General features: G+C 41.5%; 1 protein-coding gene across 17 annotated transcripts in view; it reads left to right on the plus strand.

Annotated features, from left to right (window-relative positions):
* macf1a (microtubule actin crosslinking factor 1a) overlaps positions 1-18431 on the plus strand; it is a 189677-nt gene that overhangs the window by 159097 nt on the left and 12149 nt on the right. For all 17 annotated transcript variants that reach the window (XM_083523443.1, XM_083523432.1, XM_083523434.1 and 14 more), the window contains 29 exons: positions 2944-3105; positions 3845-4015; positions 4341-4507; positions 4639-4798; positions 5261-5587; positions 5748-5832; positions 6208-6434; positions 6788-6994; positions 7432-7659; positions 7853-8071; positions 8203-8406; positions 9981-10206; positions 10322-10548; positions 11406-11528; positions 11632-11733; positions 11828-11929; positions 12027-12200; positions 12289-12444; positions 12670-12867; positions 13058-13186; positions 13360-13542; positions 13650-13805; positions 14682-14888; positions 14962-15081; positions 15370-15539; positions 16069-16228; positions 16352-16546; positions 16655-16927; positions 17365-17553. In XM_083523443.1, coding sequence (XP_083379569.1) covers positions 2944-3105; positions 3845-4015; positions 4341-4507; positions 4639-4798; positions 5261-5587; positions 5748-5832; positions 6208-6434; positions 6788-6994; positions 7432-7659; positions 7853-8071; positions 8203-8406; positions 9981-10206; positions 10322-10548; positions 11406-11528; positions 11632-11733; positions 11828-11929; positions 12027-12200; positions 12289-12444; positions 12670-12867; positions 13058-13186; positions 13360-13542; positions 13650-13805; positions 14682-14888; positions 14962-15081; positions 15370-15539; positions 16069-16228; positions 16352-16546; positions 16655-16927; positions 17365-17553 — 5247 coding nt within the window. The remainder of the gene's footprint in view (positions 1-2943; positions 3106-3844; positions 4016-4340; positions 4508-4638; positions 4799-5260; positions 5588-5747; positions 5833-6207; positions 6435-6787; positions 6995-7431; positions 7660-7852; positions 8072-8202; positions 8407-9980; positions 10207-10321; positions 10549-11405; positions 11529-11631; positions 11734-11827; positions 11930-12026; positions 12201-12288; positions 12445-12669; positions 12868-13057; positions 13187-13359; positions 13543-13649; positions 13806-14681; positions 14889-14961; positions 15082-15369; positions 15540-16068; positions 16229-16351; positions 16547-16654; positions 16928-17364; positions 17554-18431) is intronic.

Below are 18431 nucleotides of genomic sequence, written 5' to 3' on the forward strand. Positions count from 1 at the left end.
CTCAGCACAGGCAACTCGGCTTTTCTGCAGAGTCACTGTTCCTTTTTGTCCCCTAAATGTAATTACCTATCAGTGATGGCCGAGAGCTTCATAATTACCGAGTGGCCAGAATGAATCAGCAAGCAAATTGACTTTTAAACTTTTAATATCTGTTGAGGGTCAAGGAGCAGAAAAGCCAATAGAACATATGTCTTATGAAGTGTCTGTCTTAAAAGCTGCCAAGTGCAAATCTCCATTTTTGGCTTTTCCGCTCTAAACCTACAAATGGCAAAATCCAACCCCAGCACTTTCTTGTCAAAAATTGACAAGTCCCCCCCCCCCTTGCTGCATTAGGAAGGCTGTGAGATATTTTTGAGATAGGCTAGTGAGAAATAATCATTGTATGTTTTTTAATGGGAGTTACTTTTGCAACTAGTACCATACAAACACTATAACATTACATGGTTAAGTTGTGGCTGTTTTGAGATAGAATGGGGAAACTCTCAGGGGCATGATCCCAGGCCAGTCATTCATGGAACAAAATGGCTTAATGGCTGAACACCTGGCAATGCTCATGATAAGAGTGGGCGATAATGTTGTCAGCCAGGGAGGGGACCGAGAAAAGCTGATCTCATCTCAAAAAACCTAAGCAAAGGTTACAAAGGTGGATTAAAGGTAAACTTAACGCACCAGAGACGAACAAGTACAGAAACGTTGGAGGAAGTCATCAGAAAGAGAAGCCGTGTTATGGGAAATGGTAATGCAGGCACATTTGACTGTTGGCAAAAGGATGGCACTGAAAAAAAACTATTTTGGCAGGAGGGACCGACGGTGAGGCGGCGAGGAACAAATACAGGACAGAGCTTTCGAGCCTGATATCCAAATGCACACACTAGTAAAAGCTGCACAGTCCAGCACAAGTCCAACAATAGCAAAATCCTTAGCCAAATATGAAATCATGGATTGGGATTCTAAACATTTAGTCTCTGTGCTATATACCGGATCCAAGCATCTCAAAGAGGCTCTCCAAAAAAATGACAGCAGGGGACCCATCAAACTCCAAACCAAAGTTCATGGAACCCCTTAAGCATTATTATTCAGCTTATTAATTATTCAGCTTAATATATCTATTCGAATATCTGCCTCGTTGTTCTTATTTGTAGAGTGACAATCTGCCTATTGATTGGAGGCCAAGAACTTTTTATTCTTGAACTTATAAATGACAGAACAATATGAGGTGAAATTATTTATGGCTTGTTTTTGAGTTATTGAGATAAAGATATGATGATTTTTGGTCAGAACTGAAATGAAATGTAGTTCTCATGGCTAATTAAGGTCATGAACTAAGGGTTGAGAACAATAGATGGTAAAGGGAGAAATGAGAGGCAAAGGATGATCCAAGAAATTTTGGAGAAAGTTTTTTTTTTTTTTTTTTTTTTTTATTATTTTTTTTTTAAATATTGAATCAGCGTAATTAATTGTCGGAGACTGCTGTAGTGTTTGAGTGATATAGTCATTACATGGAAGGTGGCCATTTTAACTCTGGCTTCACTTTGCTTTCTTTTCTACTTATTTCTCACTTTTTTTCCCTTTTTTCCCTTTCTGCCCTTTCTTTAACCTTTCCTTTGAAAGGGTACTCAGGGAGACTCAGAAACAACTCAAAATAATAATATTTTCAGTACGAAGTGTGCAATTGGATAAAAAAAGAAAAAATCATGAATGTTTTGTGAGAGAATAATGTAACCAATGTAATTTAATGCAATTTAACACTGCGTTAATGCAGCTGACCTTTTGTCTGTACTTTACCTCAGGCCTGTGGTTTGTACTAAAAGAGAAATGAAAATATAAAGACAGGAATGGATAGAGATGTGGCTCAGCGTTGGGCAGGAAAGCAGCCAGGGACAAAAGAATGATATGTGGTGACATGGCGAGAAACAAAAGAGGAGTTTGGCAAGCTTAATTTTTAGAAAGAAGAAACAGGGATAGTGAGAGAAGATGAGAACCGTGTGCAAGAGTGACTGAGCAGCTTACTGATATGTTTAGAGATCCAAAAAGGAATGAGAGGCATGCCAGTTATTTTCCAGAGCTCAGCTGCACTAGAGTCAAGGGTCTGAAGTGTCTTCTACCCTGATCTGGCCAGAGATTGATTGAGGCACATCAGGAGATTGTGGTGCAACAGTTGTGAAGAATAGCTGATTTCATGTTCGCTGGTTTGTCCACAAGTTGATCGTAGTTGCACCAGCTCTAAAACATAAGTAAAGGTTAATGAAAGCTTTCAACACCAACCGAAATAAAAACAGAAAAACTGTCTCCTGCAAAGAGACAACAAGCAATGCATGCACTTATTCACCCACACACTTTGTTGGGGAGAGGGTGTGGTGGCTCATGGCTGCAGCTCATTGTTATTGAGAACGACAGATATCCTGTTTGAGACACGAACCCCCGGCCTTTTCTGCAAAACAGCTGTGTCCAAATGGATACATACACTAAAATGAAAACAGGATTTTCCAAATATGGTCCAGATGCTGCCTTGTAATTTTTTAACCTCTATCACGAATTCTTTTCATCTCCACGATTAACACATTCTTAACCGTGGAAGGACATCTTTCCTACGATTGCACAAGTGGAAGAAGCCTGTACTCTCAAATAGCAGTCTAAATGTATTTCACTTTCTTGTCCTTGCTGATGGTGGTCAGGTTTTCTTGGCTGTCCTTGTATGTAAACCACTAATGTAAACACAGACTCTGATTAAGTGTTGTGATGTTTAGTTTTCTGGGTGATCTAATGAATACTGTAGAACTGAGTTGAAGCCGCGTTTTTTTTTGTGTGTGTTTTTTCCGAGACAGACAAAGTAAATGCTCTGTAAGTTTTAAGCATCATAAACACTATCATCTTGTTTCCCTGGGAAATATGCATAAAAACATGTACTTATATGTCCTTCGTCTGGTGCTTGTATGTTTGCAGGCTGTGGAGCGAGAGCAGGTAGACAGCATCCAGCCCAAACTGCACCATGTGAACGCTGTAGGTCAGGGGCTCATCCAGAGTGCAGCGAAACACACAGACACACAGGCTCTGGAGCATGACTTGGAAACCACAAACCTGCAGTGGAACTCCTTCAACAAAAGGGTAAAACACACACTCTTGAATTGCATCACAGGCCGACTACAGTGCTGTTGGTTTGATTTTTGTTAGCATGTTTACTGTTATTCTATTGAGAATGTACAGTACGGTCTAAAAGCGTCAGCATCTGCAAATTTACATCAGCACTTATTTTTTTAAATAATCTTTAAATATTTGAATGCACCTCATCTAATTGTCTATTGGCTTAATGGATACAGTGATAAATGATACAATAAACATACCAGCAGTACATAAATGAAATATAGATAAGTTAAGTTTTCCTTAAAATTTGAATAAGCATCAATAATACTGAAACAGCATCATGTGCAAGTGGGATTAACACAAATAGAAGAAAAAAGCCATATGTATCCGCATTCAGGAATATACTTTTAATGCTTTTATTAGTAATATCTTGATATGCAGTTCTGAGAGGAAACAGCTATGCATTTGACTGAGGATGGGTTGCATTCTGAGCCTTTTTATTTGTATTTTTACATTTTTTTTAAACCACCATCACTCGCCTGCTCATTAAAGATATCTGGATATATCTACAGTTGATAGCTGTAAAGTAACTGATTATAGCAGTACCTCTTGGCTAATGTAAAAGCTAATGTGGTTTATATGGCACACACCTGTGTTAATGGGCTGTGCAAGTGAGTCCTGATTAGTGGCCACATTTTCCAATACGTAGCTTATTTCATTTCATGTAGTTAATTTCCAGTTTGTTGTTGGGTGGTGTCTTTAGGTCGCTGAGAGAATTGCACAACTCCAGGAAGCTCTTTTGCATTGTGGGAAATTTCAAGATGCTTTGGAACCTCTGTTAAGCTGGTTAAGTGACACAGAGGAGCTGATAGCCAATCAGAAGCCTCCATCAGCCGAGTACCGCGTGGTTAAAGCACAAATCCAAGAACAGAAGGTGAGGTTCTCACAAAGTGAAAGTGAAGGTTATTTATTTTAAGGATAAATAACTTAGTGCTGTTAACTAATACACTTAAACAGTATGTTATTGACCATAAAAACACAATGTACATTATCTACATTATTATTATTATATGTCTATTATATAACTAATATATAGTATTTGCACCAAAATCATTATTATAATATAGAACTCATTATTATATAATAATATAATTGTCATAATGATTATGAATTATTTTGATTTACTTTTAATAAGAACTTTTCCTTTTTTTTGGTCGCAAACTAAATTTTTGTTTTGTTTTGTTTGTCGGATTCTGCAGCTGCTGCAGCGGTTGCTGGATGACCGACTTGGGACGGTAGAGATGATCCGGGCAGAAGGTGAGCGCATCGCAGCCACAGCAGAGACACAAGACAGAGAAAAGATCCAAAGACAGCTGAGAAGCTTGGGAGAGCGATGGACAGATCTGCTGGGGAAGGCCAATGCCAGGTATAAATGCCATCACCTAAAACCTCCTTTAGAACCAAGTCAAATATCAATTCTATTAGTTTGTACACTTCAATCCAGCTTCTATCAAATAAAAATAATTCACATATGCTGAGCGTTTGCTCCTCTTGCAGACAACGTCAGCTGGAGGAACTGCAGGTTCTCGCTCTGCAGTTCCATGAGTCAGTGGAGCCTTTGGGAGAGTGGCTGAGTGCCACAGAGAGACGCCTGAGCTCCGCCGAGCCAATGGGAACACAGGCCTCCAAAATTAGTCAGCAAATCAGTCGACACAAGGTACACTACACCACCACGGTGAAGAAGCTGCTGTTATTAACCACAACAAGAAAGCTTTGCTGTTTTTCCATAGAAAATTAAGAACAAAAAGTAAAAAAAAACAGCATAGAGAGTGCAGCATCTTCTGATATCCCAGGGGTAGAACATTTGCCCTGGAATCTGGAGGAACATGTAAACAAAACCCAGCCTGTACAACCCACCTTGTCTATTTTTTGTGTCTCTGATTTCTTTTTTCTTTTAATGTGGTTTTTTTTAGTTTCCTTTAGTTTTGTTACAATTTATTTCCACCATGTTTTTATTACATATATTATTTAAATGATTATTTATTAGTGTCTGTCGGTCATTTGGTTTTTTGTTTTTCATTCACCATGCATGGTCATGTTTCCATTGTTTTCTCCTTTTTTTCTCCCAAATGCCATCTCTCCAAATCCCTTTCTTATTCATCTGTGGGCAAAACCCCAGGCCCTCCATGGGGAGGTGTTGTCTCGGGAAAAAGAGGTGGACCATCTAGAAGCCCTTGGCCAATCTCTCTCCCCTCTCAGCTGTGCAGCGGACCATGATTGGCTCAGTGAGCGAGTGGGAGCAGTGCGCAGCGGGCACACTGAGCTGCTTAATTGGTGCACTCGGCGGGCTGCCATGTTGGAACAGGCCCTGGCCAATGCACAGCTGTTTGGGGAGGAGGAGGTAGAGGTGCTGAACTGGCTGGCTGAGGTGGCCCAGCGACTGGCTGAAGTCTCAGTGCAGAGCTACCAGCTCGAGCTGCTGTCTGAGCAGCACAAGTACACTCTGGTAGGACACAGGAGGCAAATTTTTATAAGAATACAGTAGATTTGGTTCCAATTTTATGGATTTCATGCCAATAGGAAAGAATCTTACTTCTTTTGACATGCAACATAATAAAAAGTAAACTTCAACTTTAAGTAAACTTTTACTACTTTGTCTCTCATAGTCTCTGAATGAGGAGATCGTGAGCCGGAAGAAGACAGTGGACCAGGCCGTTAAGAATGGACAATCTTTGCTAAAACAGACCACAGGTACCAAGAGCACTGCACTCTCTTTGTTGCTTATTGATACAGTTCTTTTTGTATTATTATCATTTTATTAGTTTTTGAAACTCTTCAAAAGAAGAGTGGTCGAATGGTCTGGGTTACCTCAAGGGTCCAAGAGTGGCAGCTTGGTGATCCCGGAGCTTGAACCCCCGACCTTCTGCCACTCTTGGACCCTTGAGCAAGGCCCTCAACCCTCTGTGCTCCAAGGGCACCGTATTGTGGCTGACCCTGCACTCTGACCCCAGCTTCCGAACAAGTTGGGATATGCAAAGAAAATAATTTCACCTTGCTGTTATGTATACGCAACAAATAAAGGCTGTTTTATTCTATTCTATTATTTTTCTTCTCGCTGTTTGTTAGGTGAAGAAGTGCTGCTCATTCAGGAGAAGCTGGATGGCATAAAGAGCCGATACGCAGAGATGACAGCAGGCAGCAGCAAGGCTCTTCGTAACCTGGAACAGGCACTGCAGCTTGCCAGCCGATTTGCCACTGCCCATGAGGACCTCAACCAATGGCTTGACTCTGTGGAGGCAGAGCTTAATAACATGGAGCCAGATACAACACCAGCCTATCAAGAGAGACAAAAGGTATAGTGGGTTTTTTATGATTTCATTATTAAATAAAAAACAGTTGGTATATTGAAACAAATTAAACTTCAATAAAATGAAGCTAAGTAACTCTCTGGTTTGTTTAAATATTTTGTTAACGATGTGATGTATCGTAATTGGGGTGAATCATATTGCATCACATCGGTAGCTGCTTCATCTGTATACTTAATGTATTGTATCGTTGTCTATGCATCAAGATGCGAATCTCATCTGCCTTAGTTATGGAGATGAACATCCCTGAAGTGAAACCTATTTTGTGGGCATTAAAAATGATTGCTAAATGGACTAGGTTGAGCTCACTTCTCATTTCCCTGTGTGCTTTTTTTCCTCAGGACCTGAAGTGTGTTTCGGCTGAGAAGAGGCTCATTCTGGACACTGTTAATGAAGTGGGCAGCGCTCTGCTGGACCTGGTGCCTTGGCGAGCACGTGAAGGTCTGGACCGTCTAGTGGCCGATGCCAACCAACGCTACCGACAGGCCGATGAGACCATTACACAAAGAGTGCAACTAGTGCAGGCGGCTATCCAGAGGTCACAGCAGGTACTGCATCCTTTTAAATAGTCTGTAGAACTAAAGAAACACTTTTGAATAGTTTGGACACTGAGGCTTAAGATTTATAAACATGCTCAAGGCAAGTGAATATTTTGATAATCTTTGGACCTTATTGCACTCTATAAGCACTGTCCAGCTTCTCGTGATAAAGTTCTTTTTAAGCACATATGGTTTGGATTGAAGATTTTCAGTGGATTGCTGAGCTTAGTATACACGTAAACATTGTTTCTGCATCTGCAGTGAAAAAAAACTTAATCGCCATTTATGTAAATATTTGATTATAAACATAGTAAGTAACAGTAATGCTTTGTTTTGAAAACGACTAGAAACCCTTTTCAAAATAAGGTTTATTTTTGGTGAATGTTCCTCAAGTTAAGGAATCTTTTCAAGTGACATAATTAAGTAAAGAAACCATGGTTTGGCAGTATGAGGAGGCTGTGGATGCAGAGCTGGTGTGGGTAGGGGAGACGGAGAGGAAGCTGGCCTCCCTAGGGCCTCTGAGTCTGGAACCTGACGTAACCGTGGCCCAGCTCCAAGTCCAAAGAGCCTTCAACATCGACATCATCCGCCACAAGGACACGGTGGACCAGCTCCTTAACACACGAGAGGATATCCTGGAGAGCTGCAGCGAGCAGCAGACAGAAACACTGAAGGTGAGAGAGGAAAAGAGTGAGAGTGGGTAGGGTGGAGTTCTGCAACAGTATGTAACCATTTTGGAAATGTGTGCAGTTTTTATTTTTGTTCTATAATAATGTATAAGTACTTGAGGACTCGTTTGCCAAAAATACATTCACATTAGCGGCTTATGAGAAACCACATTCAGCCACATCTCAAATGGTCCTGTAGGTAAAGACGGATTCACTGAGCTCTCGCTATGAAGCAGTGAGTCAGAACCATGCCGAAAGATTCTCAGCACTGGAACAGGCTCAGGTGTTGGTGGCCCGCTTCTGGGAGACATACGAGGAGCTGGACCCATGGCTGGGTGAGACAGAGACCCTGATAACCCAGCTGCCTCCTCCTGCCATTGACACCGAGGCTCTTCGACAACAGCAGGACCAGATGAGGGTGAGTGTGTGTTTTTAAAGAGCTGCTCCATTAAAATAATAATAATTTTTTATATTGAATACATTTCTTTCAATTGTGGAAAACGAATCATTATTGCACTCATTCTCATCTAAACTCTGTACTTCTTGCAGATGCTGAGAGAGTCGATAGCTGAGCACAAGCCCCACATTGACAAGCTGCTAAAAATTGGCCCACAGTTGGCAGGACTAAGTGCCCAGGAGGGGGCAGCTCTGAGACAACGCTACAGCGAGGCTGAGCGACGCTACCTGGCTATCAAAGAAGATGTCAAAGGTCGAGCTTCAGCACTGGATGAGGCTTTCTCTCAGTCTACACAGGTGTGTGTTCTTACCGTCTGCACTGTAGTCAAGCTAGCTATAAGACTGGTTACAGTCATAGATCATCCAATTTCCATTATCCTATTTTGGTGAGATAATCATACTGTATGTTAACACCACATTGCTGCTACTTTATAGTTTTACCATCATTTATTTTATTCATCTGCTACATTTAGCTCATTCGTAATAAATTAAGAACTCCTTCCTCGTCGTTATTAAAACGATATCACATCAGCCTAAAATTTGTTAATGATATGCTTGCTGGCTTGTTTGCATGTCATTTGATTAACACATTGTGTTGTCTCTCCACCCCATCCCTTTAATTGTATCGTACTGTTACTGCACTCGTCTCTGCACTTGCCTCTCATTTCACCTCCACTTGCTTTCATCATGCCTCTGGTGTCCACTTATCATCTTTGTCCCTCTATTACTCCAATTTTCTGGCTTGTTGCATCTTTCTGTTGTCGTCTCTTTCCCATGTGTGTTTATGCAATCCATCCCTCCATCCTGTAACTCACTGTGGATGTGTTGTGTGTTCATCATCACTGCTCTCTGCACCACCCACAGCTGATCGAGGTAAGTAACTTCATTACTCATTACGCAACTTCATGTCCATCGTAGGGTTTTTTTGTACATTTTTTAGCATGTTATGTATAGGATTTTTTTCTAATCCTTAAAATGCATGGTGTTGATCATCTGCGGATGTGCATCTCGATACATAGCCAATGATACGATACATTAAATATACATCTGAAGCAGCTACCGACGCGATGCGATTCGCCCATTACGATGCAGTGCGACACGATTTCGATTCCACACTTTTTTGCATTTCAATGCAATACGATGCAATGGAAAGAAATATGATGCTATGCAGGTCAATATCTTACATATAGTTCGTTTTTATTTCTTTGGTTCAGACAGACAGCAAATCATCAATGTACTTAAGTGCCTTCTGACTTCTGACACATGGCCCTTTCACAAACAGGCCAGACTTTTCTCTGTTCTGTGTCAGGAAGATGCAGCTCTACCTCCGCCATGTTAATCTGTATTCTATGTAACTCTCAGGACATCCCTTGGTCTTTGTAGTGTTCTGATAAATCATATTCACGTAGCAACAGCAGAACTTCTGTTCTTATTTTTTTTTATTAAGGCTTTGTTGGCTATTGCATACAGCTGTCCTAAATAGTATGTCAAAAATAGTGTACTATGATACACCAATATCTCTGCATGTAATGGTACACTATGTGAATGTTACAATGCAGATTTGGGACACGTCCAGTTCCTGAAGGATTGCCAATATGGTTGTTTATTCTGAGAAAATTAGGAGTGTCTGCCATAATGAATCATAGACCGCTTGTAGTTCTGGCATTAGGGGTAGAAAATAATCCTAGTCTGGGTAACTAGTTTAACTCTTTCTTCCGAAATGGGGAAAAAGAAGTGAAGCTGGATGACAGACAATGAGAGTCAGAGAGAGTGAAAAACAGAAAGAGAATAATAGACATGATATATGAATAACAGCATGTATGTTCACCGTATATATTTGACCCATGACCCGCTTCTTTGTTCGGATTCAGTTCCATGATAAGATGGACCCCCTGCTGGAGACCCTAGAGGGAGCGGTGCAGCGTTTGCGACAGCCTCCTCCTGTGGCAGCTGAGGTGGAGAAGATCCGTGAACAGCTAGCAGAGCACCGGACTGCCGGACTGGAGTTGGACAAACTACTGCCCTCCTTTAGTGCCCTCTGTAACCGTGGGGAAGAGCTCATCACCCGCGCAGCACACGATGACCCTGCCGCTCAGGGTGAGCACTCCAGAACGGCTCACATAGATTATGTAGCTTGGATGCATTGATTGATTGTATATAGAGCTGACATTCCTAAAGTCCTGTATGATTCTTTTTTGTGCTGTATCTGCAGCGGTGCGCTCCCGGCTCCTGAGGCTGCGCTCCCTGTGGGATGAGATCAGACAGAGGGCAGAGGAGAAAGAAGGAAAACTGCAGGATGTCCTGGACTTGGCTGGAAAGTTCTGGGCAGATATGGCGGCCCTGCTGAGCACGCTGCGAGACTCTCAGGAAATCGTGAAAGAGCTGGAGGACCCTGGAGTCGATCCATCACTGATCAAGCAACAGATCGAGGCAGCAGAAGTGAGTCTTATGCAGCCACAGATTTATACCAAGTGTGAAGCTTAGTGCAAATGTTTGTATATCTAATCGGTTCCGGATGGGGAAAGAAGGGAAACAGGTTGCTTTGTCACAGCCCTCATTGTTTCCAGAGCTGAAATTAGATATGTCAGGAAGAATGGGCCGAGCCATAGATCATGTGAAGATTGTGAAGAATGGGAAATGCAGAGGTTTATATCATTTTGTTTAAAAAAAAAAAAAAAAAAAAAAACACACCTAAAAAATGTTTACGAAAATGCCTATAAATGTACATTTCTGCATTAAAGTGTATAATATGATTATAGTGCAGCAGAGTTTATAGTTATAATATTAGTAGTAGTATTAGGGTACTTTTTTTTTTTTTATGTTTTGTTTCATCAAAACACAAGCCATGTATTTTTTATAAAAAAAAAATTATATATATATATATATATATATATATATATATATATATATATATATATATATATATATATATATATATATATATATATATATATTAGGCTCTCGTGTCCGTTTCCTTGAAAAGCAGCTTCAATATATTTCTCACATGCTGTTTATATAATACAGAGGTGGAGTCTAGAGTTATTTTTAAGGTAAAGAGAAATGAAAGTGCTGCCTGTGAAGATCTTCAGGTGCTTGTTTCTTTCATTATTTATATAATATTGTTTGGGTTTCTTAAAAAATAAAAGGTATAAAGATATAAGCACATTAGTATTATGGCATAAACAAAATGCAGTGGTTATATAACCATACTCATATGATTACAAAAAATAGCTTCAAAGTAGCATAATGGAAAAGAACTGCATTTCTTCAGCTTAATTGTCTGTTTCTTCTTTCAGGCCATCAAAGCAGAGACAGACGGCTTGAGGGAGGAGCTGGAGATTGTTCGCACATTGGGAGCTGACCTCATCTTTGCTTGTGGAGAAACTGAGAAACCAGAGGTTAAGAAGACCATCGATGAGGTAAGAGCTGAACCATCCAGTGATTCTTTTTTTTTTTTTTTTATCCCACTGGACATGCATCTGAAACCAAAATGTTTTTCTTTTTGCTTTTAATTTATTCTAGATGAATAATGCCTGGGAAGGCTTGAATCGCACATGGAGAGAGAGGATGGAGAAACTGGAGGAGGCTATGACAGCCTCTGTACAGTATCAGGATGCTCTGCAGGTGGGTGGCCCTGGCACTGATTCTGAACCTCTAACTGATGCAACCCTGATGTAAAGAATGAATAAGCATGTTAATGAGTATTCATGTTGTCCAGGGCATGTTCGACTACCTAGACAACGCCGTCATCAAACTGTGCGACATGCAAACTGTGGGAACTGACCTCAGCACCGTCAAACAACAAATAGAGGAGCTCAAGGTTTGGATGTGTTCCAGATCACTTTTTTTTTTTTTTTCTTTTTTTACTACACTGAATCTACGGATTATACCAAATGCCAAATTTCCTTTTCCAACAGCAATTCAAGGTTGAAGTATACCAGCAGCAGATCGACATGGAGAAGCTGTGCCACCAGGGGGAGCTACTGCTCAAAAAGGTTTCTGACCAAGCAGACAGAGACATGATCCAGGAACCTCTCACTGAGCTCAGGCACCTGTGGGACAACCTGGGAGATAAGATCACAGTCAGACAGGTTAGACTCTAGCTAGCTCTCTTATTTTTTGTTATTAATGGATCCTGACGATTACTGATACCATTCCTTTTCTCGTTTGCTCTTTTAGCACAAACTGGAAGGAGCCCTTCTAGCGCTGGGTCAGTTTCAGCATGCTCTGTCTGAGCTGCAGTCCTGGCTAAGCCACACACATGCCACCCTGGACACGCAGAGACCCGTCAGCTCTGATCCTAAAGCCATTGAGATCGAGCTGGCCAAACACCATGTAAGCACACATTTAAGCTTCGTCGTCATTGCACATATTATATTAATTGCTTTGTGAATTTAAATACTTATATCTAATCAGTTCTGGATGGGGAAAGGAAGGTAAACAGGTTAATTTGTCACAACACTCATTGTTTTCAAAAAAGAAGCACAGGGTCAGAATCAACATAAATTAAACAGTGTGCATTCCTATATATCTGTGCTAATATCTGTGCTAATTTTCTAGGTGTTGCGCAACGATGTCCTGTCCCATCGAGCCACAGTGGAGACGGTGAACAGTGCAGGCTCTGAGTTGCTGGAGTCCAGTCCTGGAGACGAAGCTAGCCACCTGAGAGACCAGCTGGACGAGCTGAACCGCAGCTGGGACAGCTTACTCCTGAAGACAGATGAGAGACAAAACCTATTAGAGACTGCTCTGCAGCAGGTGCTTTTCAGCAGCACTACTGAAAAACATTAGTGTCCTTGGCTAAACCGTGTAGTATTTGTGGTGGGAATGGCAAAGGATTTAGTGCACTTTAGACTCTGAAAGGGGGTGCTTAGCAGTGAGGACAGACAGTCTCTTTAATATTAACGGTCGTGAGCAATGCTGATTGCTTGACCGTGCTCTTTTTCAGGCGGAGGGTTTCCATGGTGAGCTGGAGGAGTTCCTGCAGTGGCTGAGGCGCACAGAGAGTCAGCTATCAGCAGCCAAACCCACAGGTGGCCTTCCAGAGACAGCCAGGGAGCAGCTGCAGCAGCACATGGTAACCACATCACTACAGACCTGTATAGAGATATGATCTGTGTGCTTTAGATACTATGAGATTAAGTACAGAAATCCAAAATATCAACAGTAAAACACATTTTTTGCCTGTAGTCTGTTTGGCAGAATTAATATTTTTTCAGTTTATAGACTGTTTTGTAATGAATGTTGCAGGAGCTGCAGGCTCAGTTGACACAGCGTGGTGAACAGTACCACCGATTGCTAGATCAGGGAGACTCCATGCTCTTGGCCAGAGGGGGTGAGGATTCCAGTCCTGGAACCACTCAAACCCAGCAGAACCTGGCCCTACTACAAAACAAGTGGAGCAGTCTAAATGCCAAGATAGACGACAGGAGGGTATGATAAACATGCCCTGCAACTTCTAAAGCCCATTTTAATCAATATTTAATCGGCTATTGTGTAGCCATCTGGTTCTCAGTGCTTCTTCATTGGTTGGTCATTAGGCTAAGCTGGAGGAGGCTGTATCACTGGCTACAGGCTTCCAGTCATCACTGCAGGACACCATCAACTGGCTGACGCAGGCAGAGCAGACCCTGAACATGGCCCAGCCACCTAGCCTCATCCTCGACACTGTCCTCTTCCAGATAGATGAACACAAGGTAAAGTTTGCTTGTATAATTTATTCATTTAGTGGTGCTGATATCACTTTTTTTTTTTAGAATATATGTATATTAATATATGAGTGGGAAAAACTGTGTGTATGTGGCAATGGGCGCATGCACAAGTGCCGGTTCGCAAGTGGAGGCCGGAGCTGAACACGTTTAAAAGGGAGAGATAAAAAGGAGAGAGATCCGGGCTAGAATTGGCTTTAAAACACCAAAAACACACAAAAAAAAAAGCGCTCTAACACTGAGACAACTGTTCTCTGTTGACCGCTGGCGAAAGTAAGGCATCTCACAATGTGGGAAATGTACACATCTTGGCAGCATCCCAAAGTATCGGACGAAAATTCAAATGCCACCTGGAAATGTCAATATTTCTATAAATTTTTTTATAGTCATCTTAAAATGTCGGAAAATCCTAAGTCGAGCCATTGTAAGTCTGGGACCATCTGTACTTGTTCGGTACTTGTCACGAGTTACGGAAGGAATTACAGACGAGCGCAAAGGTTTTACTGTATTGCAGCAAAATTACAACTTTTTTTTTTTATTTATGTATTAATTTTATTTACCTGTAGCCTTTTAAAAACATGGCGGTTATAGGTTAATCATACTCTCAGTCTCAAAAGAATGCCATTTACATTCATAACCAATAACTAGGGACCCATTTTAGGGAGGAAGCTAGCGTGAGGAAGTGCTAATGATTAATGCAAAGTAATGTAGTAATGACAAATTACTAAATATTTACAAAATAAAATGTACACATTTCACAATCTGAAGGGTTTCCTAGGCCTCCACAGACATATCTAGTTTTTTTCAGCTGCTTAAGATGTTGCCATAACCCTGACTCTATGCCTGGTGCTGTGTGCTCCTCAGGTGTTTGTGAATGAGGTGAACATACACAGGGAACAGGTGCTGGCTTTGGAAAAGGCTGGTTCTCAGCTGCGCTTTGCCAGCCTCAAACAGGATGTGGTGCTTATCAAGAACCTGCTATTAAGTGTGCAAGCTCGATGGGACAAGTTGGTGCAGAGGTCTCTGGACAGGGGACGACACCTAGATGAGGCCCGCAAGAGAGCCAAACAGGTAACCTGTCCTCCATTCTTTTCATTTTTGCCTTAGTAAATATTTCTATTAATGATTCTTGTTTTGTGGTTAGTTTCATGAGGCCTGGAGGAAGCTGACAGACTGGCTGGAAGAGGCTGACCAAAGGCTGGACTCTGAGTTGGAGATCTCCAATGAGCCGGATAAAATCAAAGCGCAGCTCACGAAACATAAGGTACAAATGTAACGCACTGATGAACTTTTGATGTGTGTGAATAAAAATATATGTTTGTTTCCAAAGCTCAGTTTAATAGACCTGTGTGGAAAATCCTGTGCCTGTCATCCAGCTCATGGGCACCACCTGCTGGGCTACAAGAACATTCACTTCCACATATTTTTAGTCATAGTTAAATCTCTAGATTGTTCTATTTATTATTTTGTGTGTGTGTATATATATATATATATATATATATATATATATTGTAGACATGATATCATCTTCTCTGTCATTCACTCCCTGTAGGAGTTTCAGAAGTCTCTAGGTTCCAAGCAGCCAGTATATGACACCACAGTGCGCTCTGGGAAGGCCATGAGAGACAAAGCTACACTACCACCTGACACCCAGAAACTCGACAACCTCCTCGGGGAGGTCAGAGACAAGTGGGACACTGTGTGTGGAAAGAGTGTTGAAAGGTAAAAAGCCCACAATAGTACAGAACCATTAATATGCAAATCACAGACTGACCACCATCAGACCTCAAACCAAAAATTAACTGAAAATAAACTTGTACTCGGAACAGTCCACAGATAACAAACTATATCCAATCAACCCAACTATAAATCAGACAATTCCTCAGTTTCCATTTCGAATCCAGACACGACCAGACCATACTGTATATACAAGGTGCCGTATTGGACACTCCAGACTCACACACGCTTTCATGCTAAACTGAGAAGAGCCCCCAACATGTCATCACTATAAAACAAACATGACCATAAAACACACATTAATGCACTGCAATACACTTAAAGGCATAAAACTGCTTTTCTAATCAGACATTACATATAAAGGAATCTTCCAAAATGTCCAAATCACCAAAGTAAAAAGACATTCAACTGAAGGACAAAAAGCCACATCTGCTGACATGGCATTAAACAACAATAAACAACATAAGTGGATGTAAAAGGATAAAGTGTTAATGGAAGTTGTTGTCATTTTAAGGCAGCACAAGTTGGAGGAGGCCCTGCTGTTCTCAGGTCAGTTTGCAGAGGCTCTGCAGGCCCTTGTGGACTGGTTGTACCGTGTTGAGCCACAGTTAGCTGAAGACCAGCCCGTCCACGGAGACCTGGACCTCGTCTCTAATCTCATGGATTCCCATAAGGTATCAGTGGCACGAATATAAAAGTTACTATTAGGTGAAATATTATTTGGGGGTTATCATTAAGGTAGAGTTTGATTATAATTTTACTTTGTTGTGCTAAAAAACTGTTTTGTGTTGCGTTAGGCTTTTCAAAAGGAGCTTGGGAAAAGGACAGGTAGCATTCAGGCCCTAAAGCGTTCTGCTCGGGAGCTCATGGAGACGGGCCGGGATGATACCGCCTGGGTCAAAGTTCAGCTGCAGGAGCTCAGCAACCGCTGGGAGAGTGTCTGCGCACTTTCTGTTTCCAAACAGACTCGACTTCAGCAGGCTCTCAAACAGGTAAAAAAAATACAGATTTGAGTATTGTGAATAAATATACTGTAATAGTTGGCGAACTAAAAATGCAACCTGTGCATCATTTCCTTTAATCTCCTCCCCATGTTGCAGGCCGAGGAGTTTCGCACGGCAGTGCAGATGTTACTGGAGTGGCTCTCAGAGGCGGAGCAAACCCTGCGTTTCCGAGGCATCCTACCAGAGGAGGTGGAGACTTTGCAGGCCTTGTTGCACACGCACCGTGACTTCATGCAGACAGTGGAAGAGAAGAGAGTGGACGTGAACAAAGCAGCCGGCATGGGCGAGGCCATACTGGCAGTGTGCCATCCCGACTGTATCACAACCATCAAACACTGGATCACCATCATCAGGGCTCGCTTTGAGGAGGTAGTGCAGCTGTGATTATTTAAAGTTTTCGTGACTTTTATGAGGGATAAAGATCATTTGATCGTAATTATGAGTTTGATGAGGTGCAATGGCATATCAGCATCGCAGATTATATGGCTTTAGTTTTTCAACACATAAAAGTGTTACCATATCTGCTGTCATGAACTATTTCTGTGCCTCTGCCATGAAAAATAATTTTATATATATCTTGCTTGTGAGAGTTTTTCCTTATTAATCCACTTCTTTCCACATCACACAGTTATACCAATTGTGCTTTAAAATGTAAAAAAAAAGTTGGATTTGATTGAACCTCGAGTCCACCCATTCTTTCTAAAGTGACCAAGTCCTTTTTCTTTCATCATCTAAACCCCACCTCCACACTCTGGCCTGTTGCTGTCTGAAATTCATCTAACTGAATGCTCTTGTGCATCCTCTAGGTTTTAACATGGGCGAAGCAACATGAGCAGCGTCTAGAGGCAGCACTTGCAGAACTTCTCAACAATGCAGCTCTGTTGGAAGACCTGTTGTCATGGCTGCAGTTTGCAGAGACTACATTAGTGCAACGTGACACTGAGCCACTTCCCCAGGATATCACTCAGCTTAAAACACTGATCACAGAGCACCAGGTGGGTGGGGCTACCATGGACCATGTATTTTGTTTGTGTGTGTGTGTGTGTGTGTATATATATACACTGACTAGGCCTTACTTTATGGCCACCAATCAGGCATAACATTATTACAGTCCAGACCCGTTGAGCATCAACAGCATTAACTTCTTCAGCATTTGAGCTACAGGAGCTCATCTTTTGGTTTGGACCACACGGGTCAGCCTTCACTCCCTGGACCACTGCAGACCGGGAACAGCCCACAAGAGCTGCAGTTTTGAAGATGCTCTGACCCAATCGTCTAACCGTCACAGATTTACTCAAATCCTTAAATTTTTACTGCTTATACCACATAAACACTAAGGACAAAATTTTTACTTGCTGCCTGATATATCCACCCACTAACAGGTGCCAGGATTCACTGTTCTTAATGTTATGAAGTCATAATGTTATGCTTGGTCAGAGTGTGTGTGTGTGTGTGTGTGTGTGTGTGTGTGTGTGTGTGTGTGTGTGTGTGTGTGTGTGTGTGTGTGTATTGTATACAGTCAACCCTCGATAATTCGCGGTTTGGATAATTTGCGTGTTCTCATTAGGAAACTAACAGCAAGTTGCGAATTATCTTTAAATTCGCATAAATCCGCAGCGTGGCCGAATGTTCAGCAACGTTAGGAATAACATTTTAAACTGTTTTAACTAACAGATTTTTATAAAAAAAATTGTGATAAATAAAGCCTCTATGTTCATTACTTCAAATTTTCTGTTGAGTATGCGTCAAAAAGGAAGCAACTTACTGGTGTAATGTCTAGATGAATTCACTAAGGTACCATAGGGGCTGCGGAGGTGCGTCCAAAATTCGCGTATTTTCGGAACTGGAAGTGTTTGTGCCAATTTAATTGATT

The sequence above is a fragment of the Silurus aristotelis genome, assembly GCF_946808225.1.
Source record: "Silurus aristotelis genome assembly, chromosome: 21".
Lineage (NCBI taxonomy): Eukaryota > Metazoa > Chordata > Actinopteri > Siluriformes > Siluridae > Silurus > Silurus aristotelis.